Source organism: Hipposideros armiger, unplaced genomic scaffold (assembly GCF_001890085.2).
Source record: "Hipposideros armiger isolate ML-2016 unplaced genomic scaffold, ASM189008v1 scaffold_443, whole genome shotgun sequence".
Taxonomy (NCBI): Eukaryota; Metazoa; Chordata; class Mammalia; order Chiroptera; family Hipposideridae; genus Hipposideros; species Hipposideros armiger.
The window spans coordinates 1537638-1561401 of record NW_017731793.1 but is presented as its reverse complement, the minus strand read 5'-3'; the positions used below and the strand labels follow the sequence as shown (position 1 = coordinate 1561401).

Sequence of the window (23764 nt, the reverse complement as noted above, 5' to 3'; positions counted from 1 at the left end):
CCCCAGCCCCCCAGCCCCCCAGTTGTGACAACCAAAAATGTCTACAGACAGTGCTAAATATCCCCTAGGGGGCAGAATTGCCCACTGTTGAGACCACTACTTTACCCGCAGTAGACACAAGGAGAAAGTACTCCTTAGTATTTTTTAATTTTCTTTTCATCTAACCAATGAAATGCTTGTTGAAAAAGATTTTGTTTTTATTAAACTGAATTAAAATTCTTACCTATTTTAACTTGATTAGTTTAGAAAGACTTCCTTTGTGCTATTGGCAAAACAATTCTCAAATCTTAAATTTTAAGCGTATTTTAAAAATATTTTTAATGTTGTTACATTTCAATGATTATTGACATACAAAAGAAAATGTTTCATTTTGTATTTCAGATCAGTTTGTTATAAATGTGCAAATATATCAAATTGATGTTTTAAATTAAAAATATGGCCGATAGTTAATTTTATGAATACAGGATTGTGCAAGTTTATAACTGCCTGCCAAAAATCTGAGCATAAAGCTATGATTTGAAAGGATCCTGAATAAATATTTCTTTTTTATAAATTTTCAGAAACCTTGACTGAGGAGGTTGTGGCTATAGGAGACTCAAAATTTCTTGCATTCTGGGATTTTGAACTTTGGGAACCGATTTGTTTGGGACTAAATCTGGAAAAATCATTTGTGTACTATAGCCAGAAATTCTTTTAGGCTGTCCTTTTCCAGCCTTGTCACTTGTCTGGAATGTTAAGTATTGTCAGTAGTTTAACGGCCTTTCAGCAGCTGTATTATTACAAAGAGATCTCCAGAAATGGATCTGAAGAGATCTTGGTATAAGATTAGGTTTTTTGTTTTATTCTTTGGAAAGTATTAAGAAGGAGAAGACAGTTCTAAGTTTGAAAAATCCAGGGACCTTCTAGTTGTTTCCAAATATGTCCTTGTGTTAAATCTTGTTGAGTAATAGATAAAAACCATAAACTAGTATGAGTTTATGTATGGTTTGGTTACTAGTATGTAACCAAAACAAGTGGGAACCGAGTTGTGCTTTTGAATTCCTATTGCTGATAACGGACTTCTTTTTTTCTAACATCAGTAGTTGTGGTTTAGTGGAAAGAGCTCAGATTTGGGTGGGCTGCTAAACCTCTCTAACCTCAGTTTCTTCCTGCTTCCCAGCCGCATAGAGCAATTATGAGAATCGAATGTGGTAGTGCTGGGGGCTTGCTCTACTGGCCAGCTGGCAGTCTCTAGGCAGCTCGCTTTGGTATTTAAACAGCGGTAGCAGCATCAGCAAAATGTCTCAACCTCCTCATTACTCCCTGACTCTCCTTCACAAAGCCAAATTTTTGAAAAGTTTTTTATCCTTCACCTCCTACTCAACTTTTCATCCCATTCCAGTGCAGTCTGAGTTTACCTCTGTGCTTCCACTTGGAGCAGTGTTGGCCCCGCTCACCATCGCCTCCTTAGTGCTACCTTTAGTGTCCACTTGGGCATGGTTGAACAGCTGGCCTTTCTCCTGTTGTTTCACCTCCAGGCTCCCTTCACAGAGTGTGGCCAAGCAGGAAGGAGGTAGCTTTGAGGGGAAAGAGGTGGAAATCATCGAAGAGAGCTGCCTTTTTCTCCTTCTGTGACCATGAATGTGTTTAAGGGCAGTGCGCACGCAGGGCAAGGAGAGGACACTGAGGTGAAGTTCCTCCCTTTGAGGGTTGGGAGGTAGAAGTGGAGGAGAGGTAGATCTTGCATTATTGATTTTTGGAAACTGCCATATTAAATGTATATTAGTTTATAGTCACACCCTAATTTTTCATGCCTATTATGCATGAAATAAAAATCTCTTAAAAATGAGAAAGTTTTGTTATCATAAAAACTAAGCATTTAAATTTGTCAGTAAGCACCTTAGTGAGATTTGAAGTATTTTGAGCAGTAATGGACTTTCGTATGTGGATTCAGACTAAGCTGAAAATCACATACCTTAAGGTGTCTCACCTGGCTTCTCTCTCCTTCCTGTCTATCTTGTGTACCTTGAATACACACCCACTTGCATATGTGCAATTTCTTTGAAATGACAAGACTCAGGCTTTTCCTCTGAGTAAGCCTTGACTTTTTCAAAGGATTCCCACTCCAAGTTTGTCTTTAAAATGTATACATTTAAATGCATTTTTCTGATTGTGTGTTATAATTCACAATAAGAAAGGTTAAAAAAGTATATGTTGAGGAATTCAGTATAGGATCAGTCTATTGCATTATGATTTATTTAATTAAAACATTTCTTATTGAATCTTTTTAACGTTTTGTTTCGTTTTTGTAGTACACATGCTTTTATAGGATTGGTTATTGGTTTTTTCTTTTAAAGATTTTTATTGGGGAATTGGGGGAAGGGGAACAGACAAGTTGCTATCCTTTTGTTCTTCAGTCTAGTTGTGGAGGATGTTGCTTCACTGGCCCAAGCTGACACCATCATTGCGCTCTTCCCGGGCGAGGCAGATCAGTCGCCGGCCTCTGGACGGCCGCTCACAGCGGCTGCTGGCCACACATGGTAGCCCACGGCAACCCACTGCCACAGGGGCTGCAGCCTACGCTGTCGCCGGCCACTCACTGCAGCCCAGCTCCAGGTTGAGCTGTTGTTCAGCATCTTAGCTGTAGAGGGCAGTGTCACTAGCCCTCATATGTGGGATCCGAACAGGGCCCTCTGGCATCCCAAGCCAGCTCTTAACCAACGCGCCACTCAGCTGGCCCAGGATTGTTAATTGGTTATTGGTGTTGATTCATTTAGCAACATTTACTTCCTGACTTCAATGTAGCTAATTTGCTAACTTGCAATTTTCCCTTGACTGTGTGATTCCTTCTCCTCTGTGTTTTAAAACTATTCTTAGTTTACAATTTTAACATGATCCCAACATTTTAAATATGGAGTTTGTGAAATAAGAGAGATAAATGTATTTAGATTGCTTGGTTCAAGACCCTTTTTGGATTTTTAGTGAGATATTGATAGGTATAAAAATCATAACTAATAAGCAATTTCCTTTTTAAAAAAAGTTTTGGTTTTTGTTTTTTTAAAGATTTTTATTGGGAAATTGGGGAAGGGGGAACAGTGTTGGAGAATTGGGGAAAGGGAACAGCCAAGTTGTTTTCCTTCAATCTTAGTTGTGGAGGGCGCATCTAGCTCAACTCCCAAGTCCAGCCACCATCCGGCCGCCCATTGGCAGCTCGCAGACGCTCAGCTCAAGGTGCCGTGTTCAATCTTAGTTGTGGGTGGCCATAGTCCACCATCCCCCTGCAGGAGTCGAACTGGCAACCTTGTTGTTAGGAGCATGTGTTCCCACCAGCTGAGCCATCCTGCCACCTGTTGGCAGCTCAGTGGCAGCTCAGCTTGGGCACAGCTCACTGGCTCATGTGGGAATCGAATCGGTGACCCCGCTGCGCAGAGCTCGTGCTCTTAACCAACTGATCCTCTCGGCTGGCCCCTCAAAAAAAGTTTGATTCCTCGTTCTGAGGGTACAAATTGTAAAACAGAATTTTTGAATTCCTGAAAGAAAGATCCTAATCCATTCTCCTCGCCTTATAAACAAGGTTCAGAGTTAGCATGACTTGCTCAAGGTCATGCAGCAGTGTCAGGCCTGCAACCGGTCTCTTGGTTATTGCTCTAGTGAACTCCCTACCATATATTTTAGTATTTCCTGATATATAATTTTCAGTGGGAAAATACCAGAAGCAAGTGTTGTTTGTTGACATCTTCGTTGATGTCACCGTAGTGTGTAATTTAATGTAAGTAGTGAGTAAAAACAATGTTTAGTCATTTCTTATAAAGGGTTTCTCTTACAAAGTGTCTTTTGAGTTGTTGCTTTTATTTTAATAACACATTAGTCATACTTGGGGCATGCAGTGTGTTCTATAAGTTATGATAGTTTAATTTATTCTGTCTTTGCTGTGGGCTGCCACTCTGCTAAGTACTTCAGGTTCCTTATTTTATTTAATCCTCTCAACATTCTTTTAAGATAGGTAGGATTATTACCAGCCCATTTTACACATGAGGAAACTTCAGATTTCAGAGCAGCTGTTCTCAACCTGTCGCGATCCCTTTGGGGGTCGAACGACCCTTTCATAGGGTCGCCTAAGACCATCGGAAAACAAAAAGATATTTACATTACGATTCATAACAGTAGCAAAATTACAGATAATAGAGTAGCAACAAAAATAATTTTATGGTTGGGGGTCACCACAACATAAGGAACTGTATTAAGGGGTCGTGGCATTAGGAAGGTTGCGAACCGCTGTTTCAGAGGTTAAATAGCTTGCCTCGGGATACCGATTTGATCACACTTGGTGGGGCAGTCTCCCAAATTCTGGTTTTCAAAATAAGCACAATGGATTTCAAAATATCAATTACATTTAAATAGTTTTAAATAGCAACACATTTATATAACAGGAAAAAAATTGTTTTCATTGGTGAATAGAGGGAGTTCAAAGGAAAAAGTAACAGCAATCAAGATCCTGATGTGACTACAGGCAGGAGGGATTGGGGACCACCCCTATAGTCCCACCAAGGGTTCCTTGTTCCACACTGTGCCACGGCTGAAGGTGCGTCTCTGAGAGGGGTGGCTTCAGAGCTCTCTCGTGGTTTCCAGGGCAATCTGTGTTCTCCACTGTGGATCTTTCTTGATGCAATATGACAGTTAAGATAAATTCTTAAAGTCCTTTTGGCATTATATCTGAAACTTGATTGGTATGTTTTTCATGGTTGGATGGTTAGGGAGGGTGGAGTTTCTGAATACTGAAATAAATTGCCCTCCCTGATCTTGGATTGTTGCACCATTTTTCTGACCTTTGAGCCCTGTTGAAAAAACTTCCAGAATGAGTACATATGTCAAGATTTTTGTTCTTTTTCTTTGTCTACATATGTTATTTTGTACAAGAACTCCATAAGTTAGGTTTTATCAGCTCCTCTTTGTAGGAGAGGAAACAGAATTGCAAAGATATGAAGGGATGGAGTGATTTGAGTCATTTGCTTACAGTCACACAGCGTGTATAGCAAAGCAGGAGCTCAAACCCGGCTCCTGACTTTTAAGTACAGTGCTCTGCTACTGTTTTAGACCGGAGGGAGGTCTAGTGGTACACCACAGAGCCTAATTAATGGCTTTGTCCCCTATATGTGGCCTCACCATCAGTGACATAAATTATATTAAATTATGAGGCTTTGGAATTAGAAGGTACTTTCAAGATTCCTTAGAATCCAACCTCCTTTTATTGTAGATGAGGAACCTGAGTGGACAAGTGACTTAGATGGAAGACAGCGCTTGTTAGAGGGTTAATTAATGGGTTTCAAGTCAAAATCAGAATTTATGAATATCCCAAAGGCTGGGACCTGGAGCTGAATCTGACCAAATGAAAATTTTAACAGCTATATGTGTAATTTTTTTCCAGAATATAAATTACATAACTATGAAAAGGAGAAAAGTTGGGATGTTCACTGTTTAATTTTTTCAACATTTCTGTGTGTTTGAAAGTTTTCATAATAAAATGTTAGGGGGAAAAAAGAAAAGCAGATTAGCAGCAGTTTGTGTGAAAAAGGTAACTGTAGATAGACTCAGTGTGAGCCTCTGGTAGCACCTAGAAAAGCAAGGGTCTCACTTAGATGATGTTAAGAGAAGCTCAGCGTCTGGATGGAGAGATATAATCCTGGTGCTGAGCTCCGTGCTTGTCAGACCAAACCTATCTAATATCTGTGCTCAGTTCTGAGGGGCCAGCACACCATGATGCTGATGGACACAAAAGGTGAGGAATCCGGAGGAGTGGCAGGGGATTCATGGGACTCACATGAGAGAAGGGCAGGCTTAGAGAAGTGCCATAGTGATATTCAGAGCTGGGAGAGCTGTGGGGTGAAGAGTGGTACTTTTCTTTTGAGTGTAGAACTTAGATTCAGGTCAGAGGAAAGGAGTGACAGAGAAGGAGATGCCACTTTGGTTTCTTCATACCTGAACCCCCTACTCTGTACCCCTTCAGTCCATGCTCAGAAGCACCAGGTTCATCTTTAGGAACTACAAACCTGGTAATTTAGGGCTGCACTGCCTTTAACCCATCTATGGTTTGCTGTCCTGTGTCAGACAAAGGCCGGGGCTTGACCGTCCTGCTAACGCCCTTCCCCACCAGTCATCATTTTGACATTTCTGTATTCTAGCCAGACCCAGGTCCATAGAGCTCCTCAGGTGAGCCCATGCTTTCCCACACCTCTATGAAGTGTACTTCCCACCCTGTTTCCCAAAGGCAGAACTGGGGACTAGATCTTTCTGCTCTCATTGCCTTGTACACATATACAGTTGACCCTTGAACAGCATGGGATTGAACTGCGCAGATCTACTTATACATGGACGGACTTTTCCCATTATTATTTAAATTAATAACACTCAGTGCAAGCCCATGTTGTTTCAGGGGGAACTGTATTTTCAATCTGTGGTTGGGAATCTGTAGTTATATTCAGATTTTCTATCGCGCCAGAGGTTGGCACCCCAACCCTTGTGTTCAATGATCAACTGTACTTACCTTGCTTTTTCAGTAGAATTTATAAGGGATGGGGACCTATTCATTATTCATTTATTATGTATCTTATTTCTTCCACTAGACTGTGAGCTCCTTAAAAGGAGATATTTTTTTCTTAATCACCTTGATATGTCCTAGTGTTTATTTATGCTTTGTCTGACGAGCTTCCCAGAGAATTGGCGTTTGGTTTGCCGTGGCACAAAATAGTGTTCAGTGAATGTTGCGTAAATGATGATTTGCTTCATAACTTTTTAGTAGTCATTATCCTCCAACGGAGGATGCTTGTAACTAGATTTTTTTTGTCAGTGTTGTTGCATGTGGGATTTCCTATAAATGGCCTCCAAGGTATTTTCCATTTTTAAATGTCTGTGGTTTGATTTTTAAATAGTATTTTATTTACCATATGTGGAAGGTAAGAGATGGCCCTTTGTTTTTCTCATTAGGCTTTAATTATATGATCTTTTCGTAGATGTAAAGGAAACCCCAGCTTCCTGTGTGGCTGTGGATGTGTAATTAACTCTAGGCAGGGCTCCTGGACATACATGTAAATCCTGTCCTGAGGGTCCTGAGTACTGGAACACCCTGGTAAGAGTTCTGGCCACCAGACTGTAGCCTTCTATTCGGTTGCCAGAAAAGTCATGATGTATTTTTTTCTATGTTTTTCGTTGCAAAAATGAGTCATGACTTCTCCAACAACCTAATCAAAGCAGGGTTATTCCTATAAATGAGAGCAGTTGTGTCTCTCTGCCCATAGCTACTCAGGTTCTCCGAAAATAAGACCTAGCCGGAGAAGAAGCCTTAGCAAGATTCCTCCAGGATATGGAGGGCACGCACCCCTCACATGAGGGTTTTATGACCTATTTCAGGGAGCAGGGTGCCTTTTCCACATACCCCTTGAGCTTAAAATATTCAGTATGCCAAGGTGCCATATTTTGGCACCTAATATTATGCTACGGCTTTCTGGCTAGGTCTTATTTTCAGGGAAACATTAACAAATAATTATTTAAAATAAAAAAGTAGCTAGTATCTATAAATTAATATGATTTTAGCTAAGAATTCTACTTTTACAGGTGTAACTTAGTACGTACTGATTTAGACCTGGCAATAAATTTTCTGCTCTAAAGAAAAGATTTTATATTAAATATCATGGTAATTTGTACCTTCAAAATGAAAAAAATTTGGTCAAGAATACCAGCCAGCACTGATCTATAGGACAAGTAGATAAATCTAGAAGGGGCAAATTGAGCAGTACAGTTTTAGTGTTGTTACATTTTGTTCACATCTTGTGAAATATTCTTTGCGATCACAATTGCCCATTCCTGAGGAAGCTCTGTGTATGGTTGCATTGGAGGCCATATGAAGTTGTGGGCAGGATATAGAGTTTGGATTCAGACTACTGTCACATGAGGATGGTTGACGCAGGGAGCGTTACTTCTACCCTGAGCCTCAGTTCCTTAATCTATCAATGCCCATGTGGGCTCTTGTGAGGATTCAGTGAACTGTGCTGGGTATCTCATGGCTGGGACATGGTGCCTGCCCCATGGGAGGGGCTCAGGTTCTTCAGTACCTTTCCATGTTTTGGGAGCAGTGCATCTATTTTGATGTTTTTAGGAAATATTAATTGAGAAGTACTTGTGACATACTTCATTGATTATGATAGTTTGAGATTATTCTCAGCATACTTAGAGAGATAGGATCCATACTGTTTTTGTGAGGAGAGCTACTTTTTATTTCGCCCAAACCTTGACTTTGCTGGACTAGAGGTGGTGGTGGGTGCTGACATGGCACCCTCTAGCAGGGCTGGGAAAAGGATAGTAGTAACTTCCATCACATTCCTTTTTTCGGACCCTCAAGGTGCTGTGAACTGTGGTTGTCCTTTCCCTCCACTCTGTAATCCCTCCCGTGCCCAGGGGACTCTAGAGGGTCTCTAGGGTAGGCCTGGGCCAACAAAATCTCCTTTGTAACCAGGTCTGGGGCGGGGCTGTGGGGGGGGGAAGATCTACTGGTGAATTATATCTGTTTTTGAGGATCCTTGCCCTGATTAGGGGTCATGTTAGGAAAACTGGAAGCTTTTTCAGTTGTCTCAGTGGTTGGTGGGTACTATTGGTATTTAATAGGGTAGGGCCATGGAATTCTAGACTCAATGAAGTGACAATTCTGCAAAGTGAAAACAAAGTGACATTCAATATTATATTTGTTTCAATGTACAGTATAGTGGTTAGACATTTATATAACTTAATGACATGATTCCCTCCTGTAAGTCTTGTACCCGCCTGACACCATACATAGTTATTACAATATTACTGACTATATTCCCTATGCTATACTTTATATCTCTGTCTAACCTACTTTCTGTGTCTGTGGATTTGCCTGTCCTGGACAATTTGTATAAATGGAATCATGCAATACATCGTCCTTTGTGTCTGGCTTTTTTTATCTGGTAAAAGTTTTCAAGGTTCTTATATGCTGTACCATGTATTGGTACTTCATTCCTTTTTTTTTTTTTAATTTTTATTTTGTTGGGGAGTTGGGAGAGAGAACAGCGTGGGGGAATCGGGGAAGGGGAACAGACAAGTTGCTCTCCTTTTGTTCTTCAGTCTAGTTGTGGAGGATGTTGCTTCACTGGCCCATGTTGGTATTGTGATCATTGCACTCTTCCTGGCTGGCGACTCGCCGGCGACTCACGGCAGCCCAGCTCCAGGTCGAGCTGTTGTTCACCATCTTAGCTGTAGAGGGCGCAGTGTCACTGGCCGATGTGGGATCTGAACCGGGGCCCTGCTGCTCAGAGCTTGTGCCCCCAAGCCAATTCTTAACCAACAAGCCACTCGGCCGGCCCTCCTTTTTTTTTTTTTTAATGCCGAAATAGTATTCTGTTGGATATACCTTTTGCTTATCCATTCATCAATTGATGACATTTGGAATTGAAACAAAAAATTATTTTTTATGCAGAAAACAGGAGAACTATATCATTATGTGTATCCAACATTGTAACTGTGTTTTTATTATAGTCATCCTAGTGGATGGGTTTTAACTCTGGGACAGAGACAACAACAGAAAAAGGACAGTCCTTACATTGTCCAGTATGTAGCTACCATGTAACTTTAAATAGATTAAAATTAAACAATGTAACATTCAGTTCCTCAGTCACACTAGCATATTTCAAGCGCTCAGTGGCTACAACAAGGCTAGTGGCTACTGTATTGAACAGAACAGATTTATATAGAACATTTTCTTTATTGCAATAAGTTCTATTAGTGCTGGTGTAGAAAAAGTTTAATTTGACAGCAGCTGGAGAAGTAGGCAGAGAACGGTAGAGGTGTGAGTGGTGGTGTGAAAACGAGTGCAGGTGTGAAACATGAGAAGAGAAGAAAGAAACTTTGGAGAGCCATTTACAAGATATGAGACTTAGAAAAGAGAAGATAAGTAAAAAGGAAAAGAGGAGAGGTTCTTAGGAATTAGATTTTTTCTACAGTACCTTGAGTTAGTGGTGGATCCAGACTAATTCCTTCATTTTATAGGTGAGAAAATCATAGAATTGCTGATTGGCAGGGAACAGTACATTGTACCTGTTGTGGGAATCTTAGTCATTTTCTTTATCTTCTGGGAAACTGCAGGGAATAGATGGTAGAGCTGAACTAGAGGGAGTGCTTACAGTGGCAGATTATGCATATGGAATAAGAAGGCAGAAAGCAAAAGGGTTGAGTGGATAGGTAATTTGATCGTTACTGTGTACGGCATTTCTATAAGGAATACTCACAAAGTTGGGGGAAAGCCAGAGAAGAGTCTCTGAGGTTTCACTGTGTTTCATTTGATGTTAATAACAGTGTTCTTTTTGCTCCATGGCCTTACACTTTGAGTTTGGAGCAGAGCCCCCTTTGCCCTGTTTCACTGTTCCTGCCACCAAACCAGTTGGTACAGTTTTTATTATGTTAAGGCAAGATAAATCTGGAGTGTTTGAGTACAGTCTAAGTAAAATATTCATTAAGGGTATTGGAATGAACCTCTTCTTTTCAAAAAGAAGTTTCTCTTTATTTTTACTAGTGTGTAGAAATCTTCATAAAAATAGGCCAAACCACATTTTGTTTTCAATATATTAGTGTCTCAGTGTCATCATACATAAACCTCCTTGTGTCAAAGATAGGCTTTCATTTTGTTAGTTGTATTACTCTATCCAAAACAGTCCATGATGTCTTTCCAAACATGATATTACTGTAGAGACTGCTTATCTAGTTCAGTTAATAAAGGTATATTTAAGGGTTTATCTGGCTGTAGCTTTGTGTACTGCCAGTGTTATTCCAAGCCCTCTTAGCTGTGAAGTCAAGTACAGTAAGTCCTCACTTAATGAAGTTAATAGGTTCTTGGAACTGTGGTGAAATGATGTATAACAAAACCAGGTGTTTTTTTTTAAAGATTTTATTGGGGAATTGGGGGAGGGGAACAGACAAGTTGCTGTCCCTTTGTTGTTCAGCCTAGTTGTGGAGGACATCGCTTCACTGGCCCATGTTGGTATTATCATTGCGCTCTTCCCGGCTGAGGCAGATCCGTCGCCGGCCTCTGGACCAAAACCAGTTTTACCATATGCTAAGTGATATAAATAAGAGTTAAGTTTCTATTAATGCTATAATGTAATGACGTTATTTGAGGTCCTGCTGTAGTATGTACCACTTAGGAATAAGATTTGTCATATTCCTTACAGGTGTATAGAATTCCTTTATTTTCTGAGCCAAAAATTTAGGCTAATGTTCTGATAAAGATTTTTGATGCTGCCTCTTAAAAAGAAAAAAAAGATACACTGGATCCTGAATGTTGGAGTTTTGGGGATATTCTGCTGGCTTCTGTGGGGGATATTACAACAAATATTTGTAATTAGTACTATGCTGGATAATTTGGAAAGTATGATCATCCCTAGATACCTGCAAAATGGCTAATTCTCAAGTGCAAGGATACTTATTGCTTCATTAAGTGCTAAAGATAATGTACACTGTTATATTTAGCCAGTTCCATTAGTGACCTAGGATATCCTTTTTATTGACTAAACTAGAATGAACAAAATAATTTCAAATTAGTAGCATTCAAGAAGGAAGCCTTGAAAATAAGGTGCATTAACAAGTCTGAGGATTTTTCATCTTTTAGTTTCTGTAGAGACATCTAGCTTTCAAGCTATTTTGTCACATGGTGAAATTCTTCAAAAACAAATTTCTAAAGAGCTTTCTTCCAGTTTTGTTCTCAGTGTAATACCATTTCTTTCCACAGATTTGCTTGTAAATGCATCACGAAGAGGCAGCCCAGAATGAAGAAAGCAAGCAGGAGTGTCGGCTCAGTGCCTAAAGTGTCTGGGATAAGCAAAACGCAAATTGTAGAAAAAACTAAACCCGATAACACTTCTTCAGCATCTGCAGGAGGCAAACTTGTGAAACCTGGAGCAGCAGCATCATTGTCAAAGGTATTAATGTGGCAATATTTGAATATGTAATGGGTTGTTAGGAGGCGGGAATCTTAATATGATGTTTGATTTATTAAATAAGCATTATTTAGGGTTGGCCCTCTTCTGGTGTTGGGAACACACAGCTTTTGAAGGGAGTTCACAGTCTGATAGACTCATTCTTTATGAATGAAACCAAATAGTAGGCTTATGTGTGAAAGAAATCATTAAGCACCTGCCTCATTCAAGGCTCTTTGGTGGTGTGAGCTGGAGGTGGAGTCTGCCTTCAAGGCGTTCGTGGAGTAATGGATGTAGGTGAATCACACAAACGAATAACTAAAATACATGTGAAAAAGTCAGATGCCCTGGGCGAGCAGGAAAGCAGTGTAAGCATTTTTAAGTAGGAAACTATTGTTTCTAGCCTGGAAGGTTTATGGTGGGTCTTAAAGGATGACCAGCAATAATATTCCTGAAACCCCTAGATGGGTTTTTATTCCCACCTCACCCCCTAATACACCATAAATTGTTACTCTTTTTCTGACAACTGATCCAGTATTCATTCTAGTTAAAATTGGGTGGTACGCATTTAATACAAGCACAATAATTTCATTTACAATCCTTTATAGGGTGGCTTAGTTCTTGTTAGTATAGTGATTCATTAGATCATGGGCTTCGGGAGCAAACAGACCAGGGCTCATAAGCTGTGGTCAGGATGAAATGAGGGGCCTGGCACACAGCAAGTGCTTAGTGAATGACAGGTAGTAACATTTTTATTAGTTAGCTCTGGAACCTTTTCTCCAGGCCAGGACTGAGTCCTGAAAGGAACAGTCTGTGTCTGTGTTGGTTTGTACCATCCAAGGGACACTATGGCTCCAGCCCATTTTTGCGCCGGTCAAGTTTTAGGTCATTGCAAAGATTCACATTGCAAATGAATTCTGAGTCCAGAATTCATTTATTTGTTCTTTGTTTGTTTGTCTTAGGGATGTGGTGTTCTGGGTAGAAACTTTGACTCTAGGAGAAAACCTGGAGATTGTTTCTGCTAAGTCTGATAGGGAGGGAGAAAGCAAGCACTATGTGAAACATGATCCATTCAAAAGCCTTTTGTCCAAGCAGGGCTTTGATAGATCTGTTGGCTTTATTATTTTAAGAAGTACCTCACAGGAACAGCTGGCTAGGGACTTCCTGATTTGTGTGGAAAGGCCTAGCAGGAAATGCTGGTTTTTCTGTTCTAGGGTTATTGAAACTGAACCCAGATTTACCCCAGGGGCTTGAAAATGCCCCCGGGGTTTCTCCTTGTCACCATCGTGATGAGCTGCTGGGGTCATCCTGTGTGGCCTGAGGGATGGTACCAGGAGTCGACCTTTGTCCTACTTTCGTTAGTCTGAATCAGCACCGTGAATTATTTCCTTGGTGGCAGTGCTGCCACTCTTTTGTGTAAGATAGCTAGTATTTTCTGACCTAACTGGTTACTCAGTTTCTGGGGCTGTCTTCAGAATGGAGTGCCGTGTGACCTGTTATTTACGTGACTGGAAGAACAGGTTGAAACATTGGCCTTGGATTTGCACGACTGCCTTCCTTCTGTTGCTCCTTATCAGTGGCAGGCAGTGTCTTTGAAGGTTTACAATGGAGTGTGCACTGGACAGGCATGTCAGATCTTCCCAGGCTTGGGTCCGGAGATGCTGGTAGTTTGGTCTTGAACAGTGAGTACTTTTTCATTGTAAAGCAGATCTGTATACCTGCTGCGTGCCAGCACATGCCATCTGTGCACAGCTTCAACTCTACTGTGTTGGCTGATTTAAGTAAGGTTATATGTGTGTGTGTAGTGGGTAGGGCCGTAGAAGAGGTGGAGCTATTTGGGAACAGTTTACCTGGACTGGAGCAATTGTTTTTACTTAAGAGAGGAGAAAAAAGTCTTCAATAGAAATTGAAGGAAGAAGATACAGAAGGAAAGAAGAAAACGGTGAAAGTGAACAGAAAAATTGAAAAAATTTAAAAAGGCTTGGAGGCCCCACAAACTTAAGTGTTATTTTATTTTTCTAAGTTTTCCTATCTCACCATGCTTCTCTAGCATATAGACACCTCCCCACAACTTGAACTCCTTCATCTGTGATGAAGCATTGATGATTAACCAGATGAATGAAGCGTTTGGCTTTTGATTATTTAGATACCATGCACACATGCTCATCCTCTCATGTAGGCACCCATATGTATGTGTCTGTCATTTTGTGCAGTATTTTCATGACATTTTTCTTAGCATGGCAGGGTACCTCTCTCATTTCAATACTGTTTGAAGCTAGATCTAGTTGAGAGGTATGGGAAAGGACCCTTTGATCCAGAGCACGTCACTGCTGATTGGAGCTTTTGCAAATATAGAATGAAGCACTACTGCTGTTCACAGTGAGTTTTGGGGAAATTGTTCCCACTCTTGTCAGTAGCTGTGACATCTGGCTTGGGGCCTTTGTATGCTTAATTCTTCTTTGTCACAGACAGTAGAAAAGATTATTTTCCATGTAGAGATGGTTTCTCCTACATGCCTACAATTTTCAGGTTTCATACACTGCTCATGTGCATCCTGGTATAAATAATACACTTTTTCATTATACTGAGAATACTTCTAAAAATTGATAGATGGGAATTAATAATCTGCAGTTACTTCAGTTAGAATCTATCTAAGTCATTGATAACGTGTTTTTTTTTTAAGATTTCATTGGGGAACTGGGGGAGGTCAACAGCGTTGGGGAAGGGGGAACAGACAAGTTGCTGTCCTTTTGTTCTTCAGTCTAGTTGTGGAGGACACCGCTTCACTGGCCCATGTTGGTATTATCATTGTGCTTTTCCCGAGAGAGGCAGTTGCTCGCTGGCCATTGGACGGCCGCCCACAAAATCCCATGCCCGCTGCCCGCCAGCCCCACTGCAGTCCATGCTGTCACTGGAGACTCACAGCAGCCCAGCTCCAGGTCGGGCTGTTGTTCACCTTCTTAGCTGTAGAGGGTGCAGCGTCACTGGCCCTCATGTGGGATCCGAATTGGGGTCCTGCTGCTCAAAACTGGCGTCCCAAGCCAACTCTTAACCAACGTACTACTTGGCTGGCCCAGTCATTGATAACTCTTGACGATTATTTGTGATCATACCTTTTTAGTATAAAAGCGAGTTAACAGTATGATTGAGCAGTCCATCTCTGAAACTTGAAAGGTGAAATTTTAAAACTAATCTTAAATTTTGAGGTGAAAATGCAGTCTATGAAAATTGGACTTTACCTTGAGAAGCATGTATACTTGCATTGTAGTATTTCATTATTTGCATCTGGAGTGTTTTTATCAAATGATTTGCGTTTTGCATCTGTTATTAAAAAGTGGCTAAAAGTCTATTCCTTCCTCAATTTCATTGTTTTGGACTGTTGCTGATGGAGTATGTTTACATGTGGAGATGCACATGTATTTACTGAGTGGTGTAACACAAATGTTAAAAGAAATGGCAGAAAATTGAAAAGAGCCTTCAAGTAGCTTCATGTAAAAGGCAAGTTGGGAATTGCAGAGTTGTTTTTGTTTTGTTTTTACTTTTTTATTCAAGTATGACATGCATCCAGAAGAGTTCACAAAGCATGTGTGCTGAGCTTAGTGAATCACCACCAAGTGAACATACGCTGCAGCCACCACTCAGTAAAAATCAGAATAAAAATCAGAACAAATCTGCTCCTCGGTGGCTGTCTGCATGTCCGCCTTAATCACTCCCCTTCCCGTCTGTCCTTTCCAGAAGTAACTCATCGTAACTTCTAGCACCAGAGATAAACTTTGCCAGTTTTTCATCTTTATATAAACGTAATCATATACTATGTTCTTTTTACGTGTGTCTGATTTCCTTAACTCAGCATTGTGGTTATGGTACTCATCCATATGGTTGCCTGTAACAGCAGTGTCTTCATCATCATTGCTGATTACTAATCCATAAGATGAATATACTACAAGTTACTCATCTAGTCCATTGATGGACATCTAGAGTTTCAATTTTGTGTCTATTAAGAATAATGTTGTTCTGAACGTTCTTTTTTTTTTTTTTTAAAGATTTTACTGGGGAATTGGGGGAGGGGAACAGCATTGGTGAATTGGGGAAGGGGAACAGACAAGTTGCTGTCCTTTTGTTCTTCAGTCTAGTTGTGGAGGACGTCGTTTCACTGGCTCATGTTGGTGTTATCATTGCGCTCTTCCCTGGTGAGGCAGTCGCTTGCTGGCCATTGGACGGCCGCTCACGGCAGCTTACGCCCGCTGCCGGCCAGCCCCACTGCAGCCTACACCATCGCCGGCTACTCACGGCAGCCCAGCTCCAGGTTGAGCTATTGTTCACCATCTAAGCTGTAGAGGGCGCAGTGTCACTGGCCCTCATATGGCATCAGAACTGCGGCCCTGCTGCTCAGAGCTGGCATCCCAAGCCAACTCCTAACCAATGTGCCACTCGGCCAGCCCTGTTTTGAACGTTCTTACATGTGTCTTTTAGTACACATGTGCATGCATTTCTTTTGGCTATATAACTAGAAGTGAAATTGCTGAATCATAGGGTGTGTAGTGTTTAGCTTTAATAACTATAGGGCCAAATCATTTTTCAAATTGGTTACTAGGTTACACTCCTGGTTGCTCCACATTCTCACCTGCACTTACGTTGCTCTTCATTTTAACCTTTCAGGTGTGTTTAGAGGGATTCTGAAGTGGCTTTAATATGCATTTGTATTATTAATGAGGTTAAGTACCTTTTCACCTCTTATTTTTATGTGTTTAGGGGACATTTCAATATCTTTTGTGAAGTGCCTGTTCAAGTCAGTCACTCATTTTTCTACTATGGTGTCTTAAAATACATGTAACATACACTTAACCATTTTTAAGTGTATATTTCAGTGGCATTTAGCACATTCACTTTGCTGAGTAATATCACCACCGTCCATCTCCAGAACTTTTTAATTTTCCTAAACTGGAACTCTGTCCCCATTAAACAGCAACTCTTCATTCCTCCCTACCCCCAGTCCCTGGCAACCACCATTCTACTTTCTGTCTTTATGAGTCTGACTACTCTAAGTACCTCACATGAGCGGAATCATACAGTATTTTGTCTTTTTGTGACTGGCTTATTTCACCTAGCATAATCATGTCCTTAAAGTTTATGCATATTGTACTATGTGTAGCATTTCCTTCCTTTTAAACTGAATAATAGTTCATTGTGTGTATATACCACATTTTGCTTATCCATTCTTCAATCAGTGGATATTTGGGTTGCTTTCACCTTTTGGCTATTGTGAATAATGGACGTGAACATGGATGTTCAAATACCTCTTTGAGACCCTGCTTTCAATTCCCTTTTTCTGGGTATATTCCCAGAAGTGGAATTGCTGGGTCCTATGGTAATTGTATTTTTAATATTTTGAGGACCCACCATACTGTTTTCCATAGCAGCTGCACCATTTTACATTCCCACCAACAGTGCACAAGGGCTCTAATTTTTCCACATCTTCGCCAGCACTTTTTTTCTGTTTTGTTTTGTTTTTTAATTTGATTTTTTTATAGTAGCCATCCTAATGGTTATGAGGTGGTGCAGTCTCTTTTTTGGTACTGATTTAGGTTTTTAACCTATCCTAGATGTGACCCCTTTGTCATTTATGTGTGTTGCACATATATTCTCCCACTCATTGCTTTCTCTTTCTATTTCTTTAATGGTATCTTTTGATGAATAGATGTTCTTAATTTTAATGTAGTCCAGTTTGTTAATTTTTTCTTTATGGTTTGTGTGTGTTTTTATGAAATCTGTACTCATCCCAAGGTCAAAATAGTCTATACTATTTCTAGGAGCATTATTATTTTACATTTCATATTTAGAGCCTCAATCTATCTGGAATTATTATTTTTTAATTTTTATTTTGAAATAATTTTAAACTTAGAAGGTGCACGGACAAAGAATTCAGTATACCCCTTACTAAGATTTCCTACATGTTAACCTTTTATCATGGTTAGTTTTCCCTATATACATATGAATATACACATATATGAATTTTTTCTTGAACTGTTTAAGTGTAAGTTTGTAAACATAATGCTCCTTTATTGCTGAATATTTCAGTATGCATTTGCTGAAAAACAAGGACGTTCTCTGTTACAACCACAGTACAATTACAAAATATGGAAATTAACATTGATACAATGTTAGTATCTAATCTGTAGACTTTAGTTAAATTTCACTAATTGTGCTAACGTTCATTTTAATGTCCATTTTAGCAAAAAAAGAAGAACATTTTATTGTGGTCCAGGATAAGTCTAGAATCATGAGCTGCATTTAGTTATTATGCTCTTCATTCCCCTTAAATTTGGAATAGTGCCTCAGTCTTTGCCTTTTACAACCTCGACATTACTAAAGAGTGAAGGCCAGTTTATCTGATAGACTGTCCTCCAAATTTGGGTTTGTCAGTGTTTCCTTGTGATTAGGTTGGAGTTATGCATTTTTTTGGCAGGAGTTCTACAGAAGCCATATTTCTTTGGCGCAGCATTTCTGGAGGCACATGGTATCATTTTTGTCCATTCCTGGTGATGTTAACTTAATTTGGTTAAGGTGGTATCTGCTGAGTTCCTCCACTATCAGGTTATTATGTTTCCTTTTGTAATTAATAAGTATCTTTCAGAGGTAGTTTTAAACTTTGTAAATATCTTCTTTCTCAACAAACTTGCACCCTAGTTTTTAGCAATTTTTTTTATAATTCCTTCCAGAATCAATCATTACTATGACTTTTGCCAAATTTTCTAATTTTCTAATTCCATCATCTTTTCTACATTTATTAGTTGGCATTCTGCAATAAGGGGTAGTTTTTACTTTTCCCGAGTTTATGTACATTACTTTATGTACATTACATTAGTGTAGATTCATGGATTCTTTTTTTTAAAAGATTTTATGGGAGAATTGGGAGCGGGGAACAGACAAGTTGCTGTCCTTTTGTTCTTCACTGTAGTTGTGGAGGATGTCACTTCACTGGCCCAGGTTGGTATTATCATTGCGCTTTTCCTGGGTGAGGCAGTTGCTGCCGGCTATTGGACGGCCTCTCACGGTGGCTCACGAAAGCGAACGCCAGCTGCCGGCCAACCCCACTGCAGCCTACCCCGTCGCGGACGACTCAAGGCAGCCCAGCTCCAGGTCGAGCTGTTGTTCACTGTCTTAGCTGTAGAGGGTGCAGCATCACTGGCCCTCATGTGGGATCCGAACCAGGGCCCCGCTTCTCAGAGCTGGCGTCCCAAGACAGCTCTTAACCGACGCGCCACTCGGACAGCCCAATTCATGGATTCTGTTATGCTGTAAATTGTTAGCATTATTTATTTTGATGGTCAGATTGTCCCCGATTTGGCCCTTGGGAGCATCTTCAAGCTGGCTTCTGTGTCCTTTTGACATATTTCTATTCTTTGAGCAGTTTCTTAATTTCTGGCACATTAAATTTTCTACTTTTCCAGCCCCAGCCCTAGAATCAGACTTTTCTTCAAAGGAGGCCTTGTTCCTTTTAGTGGAGGATGAAACTTAAACCATCTGGAAGCTAGGTATGCTCATTTCTTTTGAGTGTATTGTTGTTTTTAAGCCTTCATAGTGGACAGGGATGGGAAATACACACACACACACACACACACTATACACATCTATATCAATTTCTGTATTTCTTTCCATATATATTAAAATCTGTAAGTTCACACTGATGCTTCCAATTCTAATTTACATAGCAAGGTTCATTGTATCCTTTCCACTTTCTATAATTTTAAGTCCTTTCTTTGACAGTGAGAAACCTGGCTTTCATGATCTATAATATATTTACTTATTTTCTCAATCCTAGAGTATATAGAAAATAGTTAGAGAATTGTTCACCCACACCACTGCAAAAAACAAATCTACCTGCTAGAGTTCAATATTTACACTTTTTTTTTTGTCTTTAGCTTGAGAGTTTGAGGATTTATGGTCAATATACTGTGATCCAAAAGATGTTTGGATCCCCCTGCCCCATATGGTTATGTTATTCATTTGAAATGCAGTTGGGTCCATTTGCTCCTATTGTGTTCCATTTTAGGGTTTCCCCCACCCTTGTTTATTTAATTGATTAGTTTATTTTGAGCATGTGAAACACTACCGTGGTTCTACATGTGAGAACTCTATGAGATGTGTTTAGAGGAGTGCCCCTCTGCTCCCTCATTCCTTCTTGCCCTGTCTCCACCCACCCCTTAAAGGTAGTCTAATTTGTTTTTTGTTTGTTCTTCCTGTGTTCTTTTTGCATAAATGAGCAGATATGTGTGTGTGTGTGTGTGTGTGAGTATACATATATATACATATATATATATATATATAGTTTTAAAGATTTTATTGGGGAATTGGGGGAGGGGAATAGTGTTGGGGGAGGGGAACAGGGTTGGGGAACTGAGGAAGAGGAATAGCCAAGTTGTTATCCTTCAATCTTAGTTGTGGAGGGTGCATCTAGCTCAGTTCCAAGTCCAGCTCAGGTGCAGCTCATTGGCCCATGTGGGAATTGAACCAGCGACCCCATTGCTCAGAGCTCATGCTCTTAACCAACTGAGCCACTCAGCCGGCCCACATGTATATTTTTCATTTCCTCTTTCTTACATAAAAGTTGACATAAGTAGATAGACTTTTGCACTTCGCTTTTTTCACTTAATGTATTCCAGAAGTCTCCCCATATGAATTGATAGCAGTCTTTCTCATTATTTTTTATATAGCTGCTTAATACTTCATTGTATGGACAGACTATAGTTTATGTTACTTTCATATGCATAGGCATTTATGGTGTTTCCAATATTTTGCAATTAAAAACAATGTTGCATATGTATCAATCTTATACATATGTATTTTTGTATTATTGAGGTGTGTCTTCAGGTTAAATTCCTAGAAGTGGGATTGCTGGGCAAAAGGTAAATGCATATGCAGCTTTGTTAGCTTTTGCCAGAATCCTTTCATAAGGCTTATTTACATCATGTTATATTCTTACCAGCAACTTATGAGTGCCACATTCTTCTCAAAGGAATATGTTATATTTTTTCATTTTTGCCAATCTAATAGGTGAGAAGTGGTATCTTAACGTTTAATTTGCATTTCCCCTATTGTTTGCTAGACTGGTCATATTTTTTGTAAGTGTGTGTGAATTGATTATATATGATTGTTCATTTTGCTCACTCTTTTGTGTGGTTTTTGGTCTTTTTCCCCTTGATTTTTAAGAGTTCTTTGTGTATTAGGGATATTAGCCTTTTATCTGTAAGATATTGCAACATACTCTCCCAGTTCCTTTTTTTTTTTTTTAACTTTGCTTATGACAACTTTGGCCATGCACAAGTTAAAAACATTTTTTTTTGAGATTTTAACTTTTATGTAGTCAAATTCATCAGTTATTTGTTTTATGGTTGAGGATTTTGAATCACAGCTAGGAAGCCTTGGAATTTTTGATATAGGGTGAAATAGGGCTCATTCTTTTTTTTTTCTTTCTTTCTTTCTTTGTGAATATGCAGTTGACCTAGCACCATTTAGTGAAGAATGTATTTTTTTCTGTACTATTTCTTTGGCCATAAGTCAAGCATCTGTATATGCAGTTTCTTTCTGGATTCTATTCTATTCCACTGGTTTAGTCATGTGCCAGTACTTTACTATGGTAGTTATTATAGTTGCCAGAGGTTTTGATTTGGTGCTCTGATGTATGTTTAATTTTGCCATTACCCAAAGACAGATTGTAACCAGAGAGGTGTGACTATTAAGCCACTTTTCACATGACTACAAGTATGTAGGGTGGTTTTCAGATTTAGTTACTTTGAAAGAATATTTAACTTTGGAGGAAGAAAAATTAGTTCAAAAATAATTTTAACATTTACTAACAGAATATGGAAGATGATTTGAAAATATAACAGTATGGTGAGTTTATTTACCAATAGATGAGGGACACATTGACAGGAAGGGTAGGTAACTTGATTTACGGTTTTTTGGCATTATAATTGATGACCAATTTCATTAATGGAAGTTAGCCTTAAACACTATAAACAATTCTTAATGACTAATGTAATATTCCCCCTTCCTAATTATATAACCTAGATTTTTCATAATGTGACAACCCTAAATTACCAAACCTTATTTCTGTTTAATTAATTTAAAACATTAATTTTTTTGCCCCTTTTTTATTAAGATTGATCTACCTAATAGTACTACTATATAATAATTTTTATAATTGAATAATGAGAACAGAATCTATTCAATATATGGAGTCACTGACATTAGAACTGGAAGAGACTTTAGAAATTAGTTATTTATGAACCATTTTAATTTGTAGAAATGAATTCATTATGATTATCTAAGGGTGAGCATGACTTCAGATAGAAAAAATATAAATCAACTGACTAACTTGTGTCTTCACCTTAATGGTACAAAGCTTTTTTGTTCTTTTTTTATACAATAGTTTTTCTTTTTTCCCCCACAGATCTTTAACCCTCCTGTGTCCTTTCTCATTTCTAGGAGAAGTAAAAACAGACTTTTTCAGAGTGCTTGTTTTCTTTTTTAAAAGCTCATATTTTTTCAGTCATCTTTATGAAGTATAAACAAATGTTTACAAATGGTTTTTCTCAAGTGGTATGATCATTTAGGTTGACAAACCCTCAATCTAACTATAAAATATCTAGTTTTTATTTATGTATTACCTAGGCATAAAAAAAAATCTTTCAGTTTTGGCTTAGATTAGACGACTAAACAATTAGATAAGGTAAGAAAAAAATTCGGAATAATTTCTTATAGGTATTGGCTCCATAAGTGAATTATTTTAGAGCAGCGCAGATTACTTCTGCTTCTCAATGATACTTCTCTCTAGAAAGTGCAAGATGGCATTTCCTGTGGCATAACAGAGCCTTCCTGAGATAGACCATGTGGTATCACTCAAATGACCCCTGTTCATAAGTCATGTCGTAGATGAAAGAGTAACAAGGAGGATGTCTTCATTTTTTCCCCACTCCTCAATGAATTTGGCACACTTGGGGCTTCCATAAAATTTTTGATTACATATGTGATTTCTGTATTTCGGAAAGAAGTGCCTGATTTTTCATAAACTAGGTAAGAAGTTCTGTTTCTGTAGCACAGTATAATGCACCCCTTGGTAACTGTCAGAAAGTCTTTGTAGAGCTCCTGAACTCAATATAAAATTCAAGAGCTTTGTTTAGTCGCGAAGTATTATTTAATCTTGCTTCATTTAGTCAATTTATTTTGATTTTCTGTTGCTTCTAGACCAAGAGCAGTGATGACCTTTTAGCTGGAATGGCTGGAGGGGTGACAGTGGCTAATGGTGTTAAAGGAAAGAAAAGCACCTGCCCTTCCACAGCATCTTCAGCGTCTGCTCCTGCCATGACCACCGTGGAGAGCAAGTCCAAGATCAGCACAGGTATGGCGGGTTAAATGGCCTTTTTGTTTGAATAAGTAGAGTGCAGTGGTATTTAAGGGATTCCATCTAATTATAGAAAATCTCAAACATGCTCAAAAGTAGACTAATTGGTATTTCAATCCATGTGCTCATCACCCTTATGAACTACTGACCGATCTTAACTCCTTGACACCCACCTTATTATTTTGAAGTAAATTCTAGACGTCGTGTAATTCATCCACAAATATTTCATTATCTTTGAAAGACAAGGATTTAAAAAATATATAATCACAATACCATTATCAGTCCTTAAATTAATTAATCATTCCTTAAATCATAAATTGTTCAATAGGTATTTAAATTCCCAACTGTCTATTAAATATTATGTATATATATTTATATTGTCTTTGAATCAGGATTCACTTGA

The 23764-nt window shown here is 39.1% G+C and overlaps 1 protein-coding gene across 4 annotated transcripts in view; it reads left to right on the top strand.

The window, feature by feature from the left end:
• SPECC1L (sperm antigen with calponin homology and coiled-coil domains 1 like) overlaps window positions 1-23764 on the top strand; it is a 141946-nt gene that overhangs the window by 18986 nt on the left and 99196 nt on the right. For 3 of the 4 annotated variants that reach the window (XM_019665406.1, XM_019665409.1, XM_019665407.1), the window contains exons 2-3: window positions 11771-11960; window positions 23205-23358. In XM_019665406.1, the coding sequence (XP_019520951.1) occupies window positions 11808-11960; window positions 23205-23358 (307 nt within the window). In that variant the 5' untranslated portion in view covers window positions 11771-11807. Of the gene's footprint in view, window positions 1-11770; window positions 11961-19408; window positions 19493-23204; window positions 23359-23764 lie in introns of those variants that run through there. The other variant, XM_019665408.1, reaches the window with a different exon arrangement.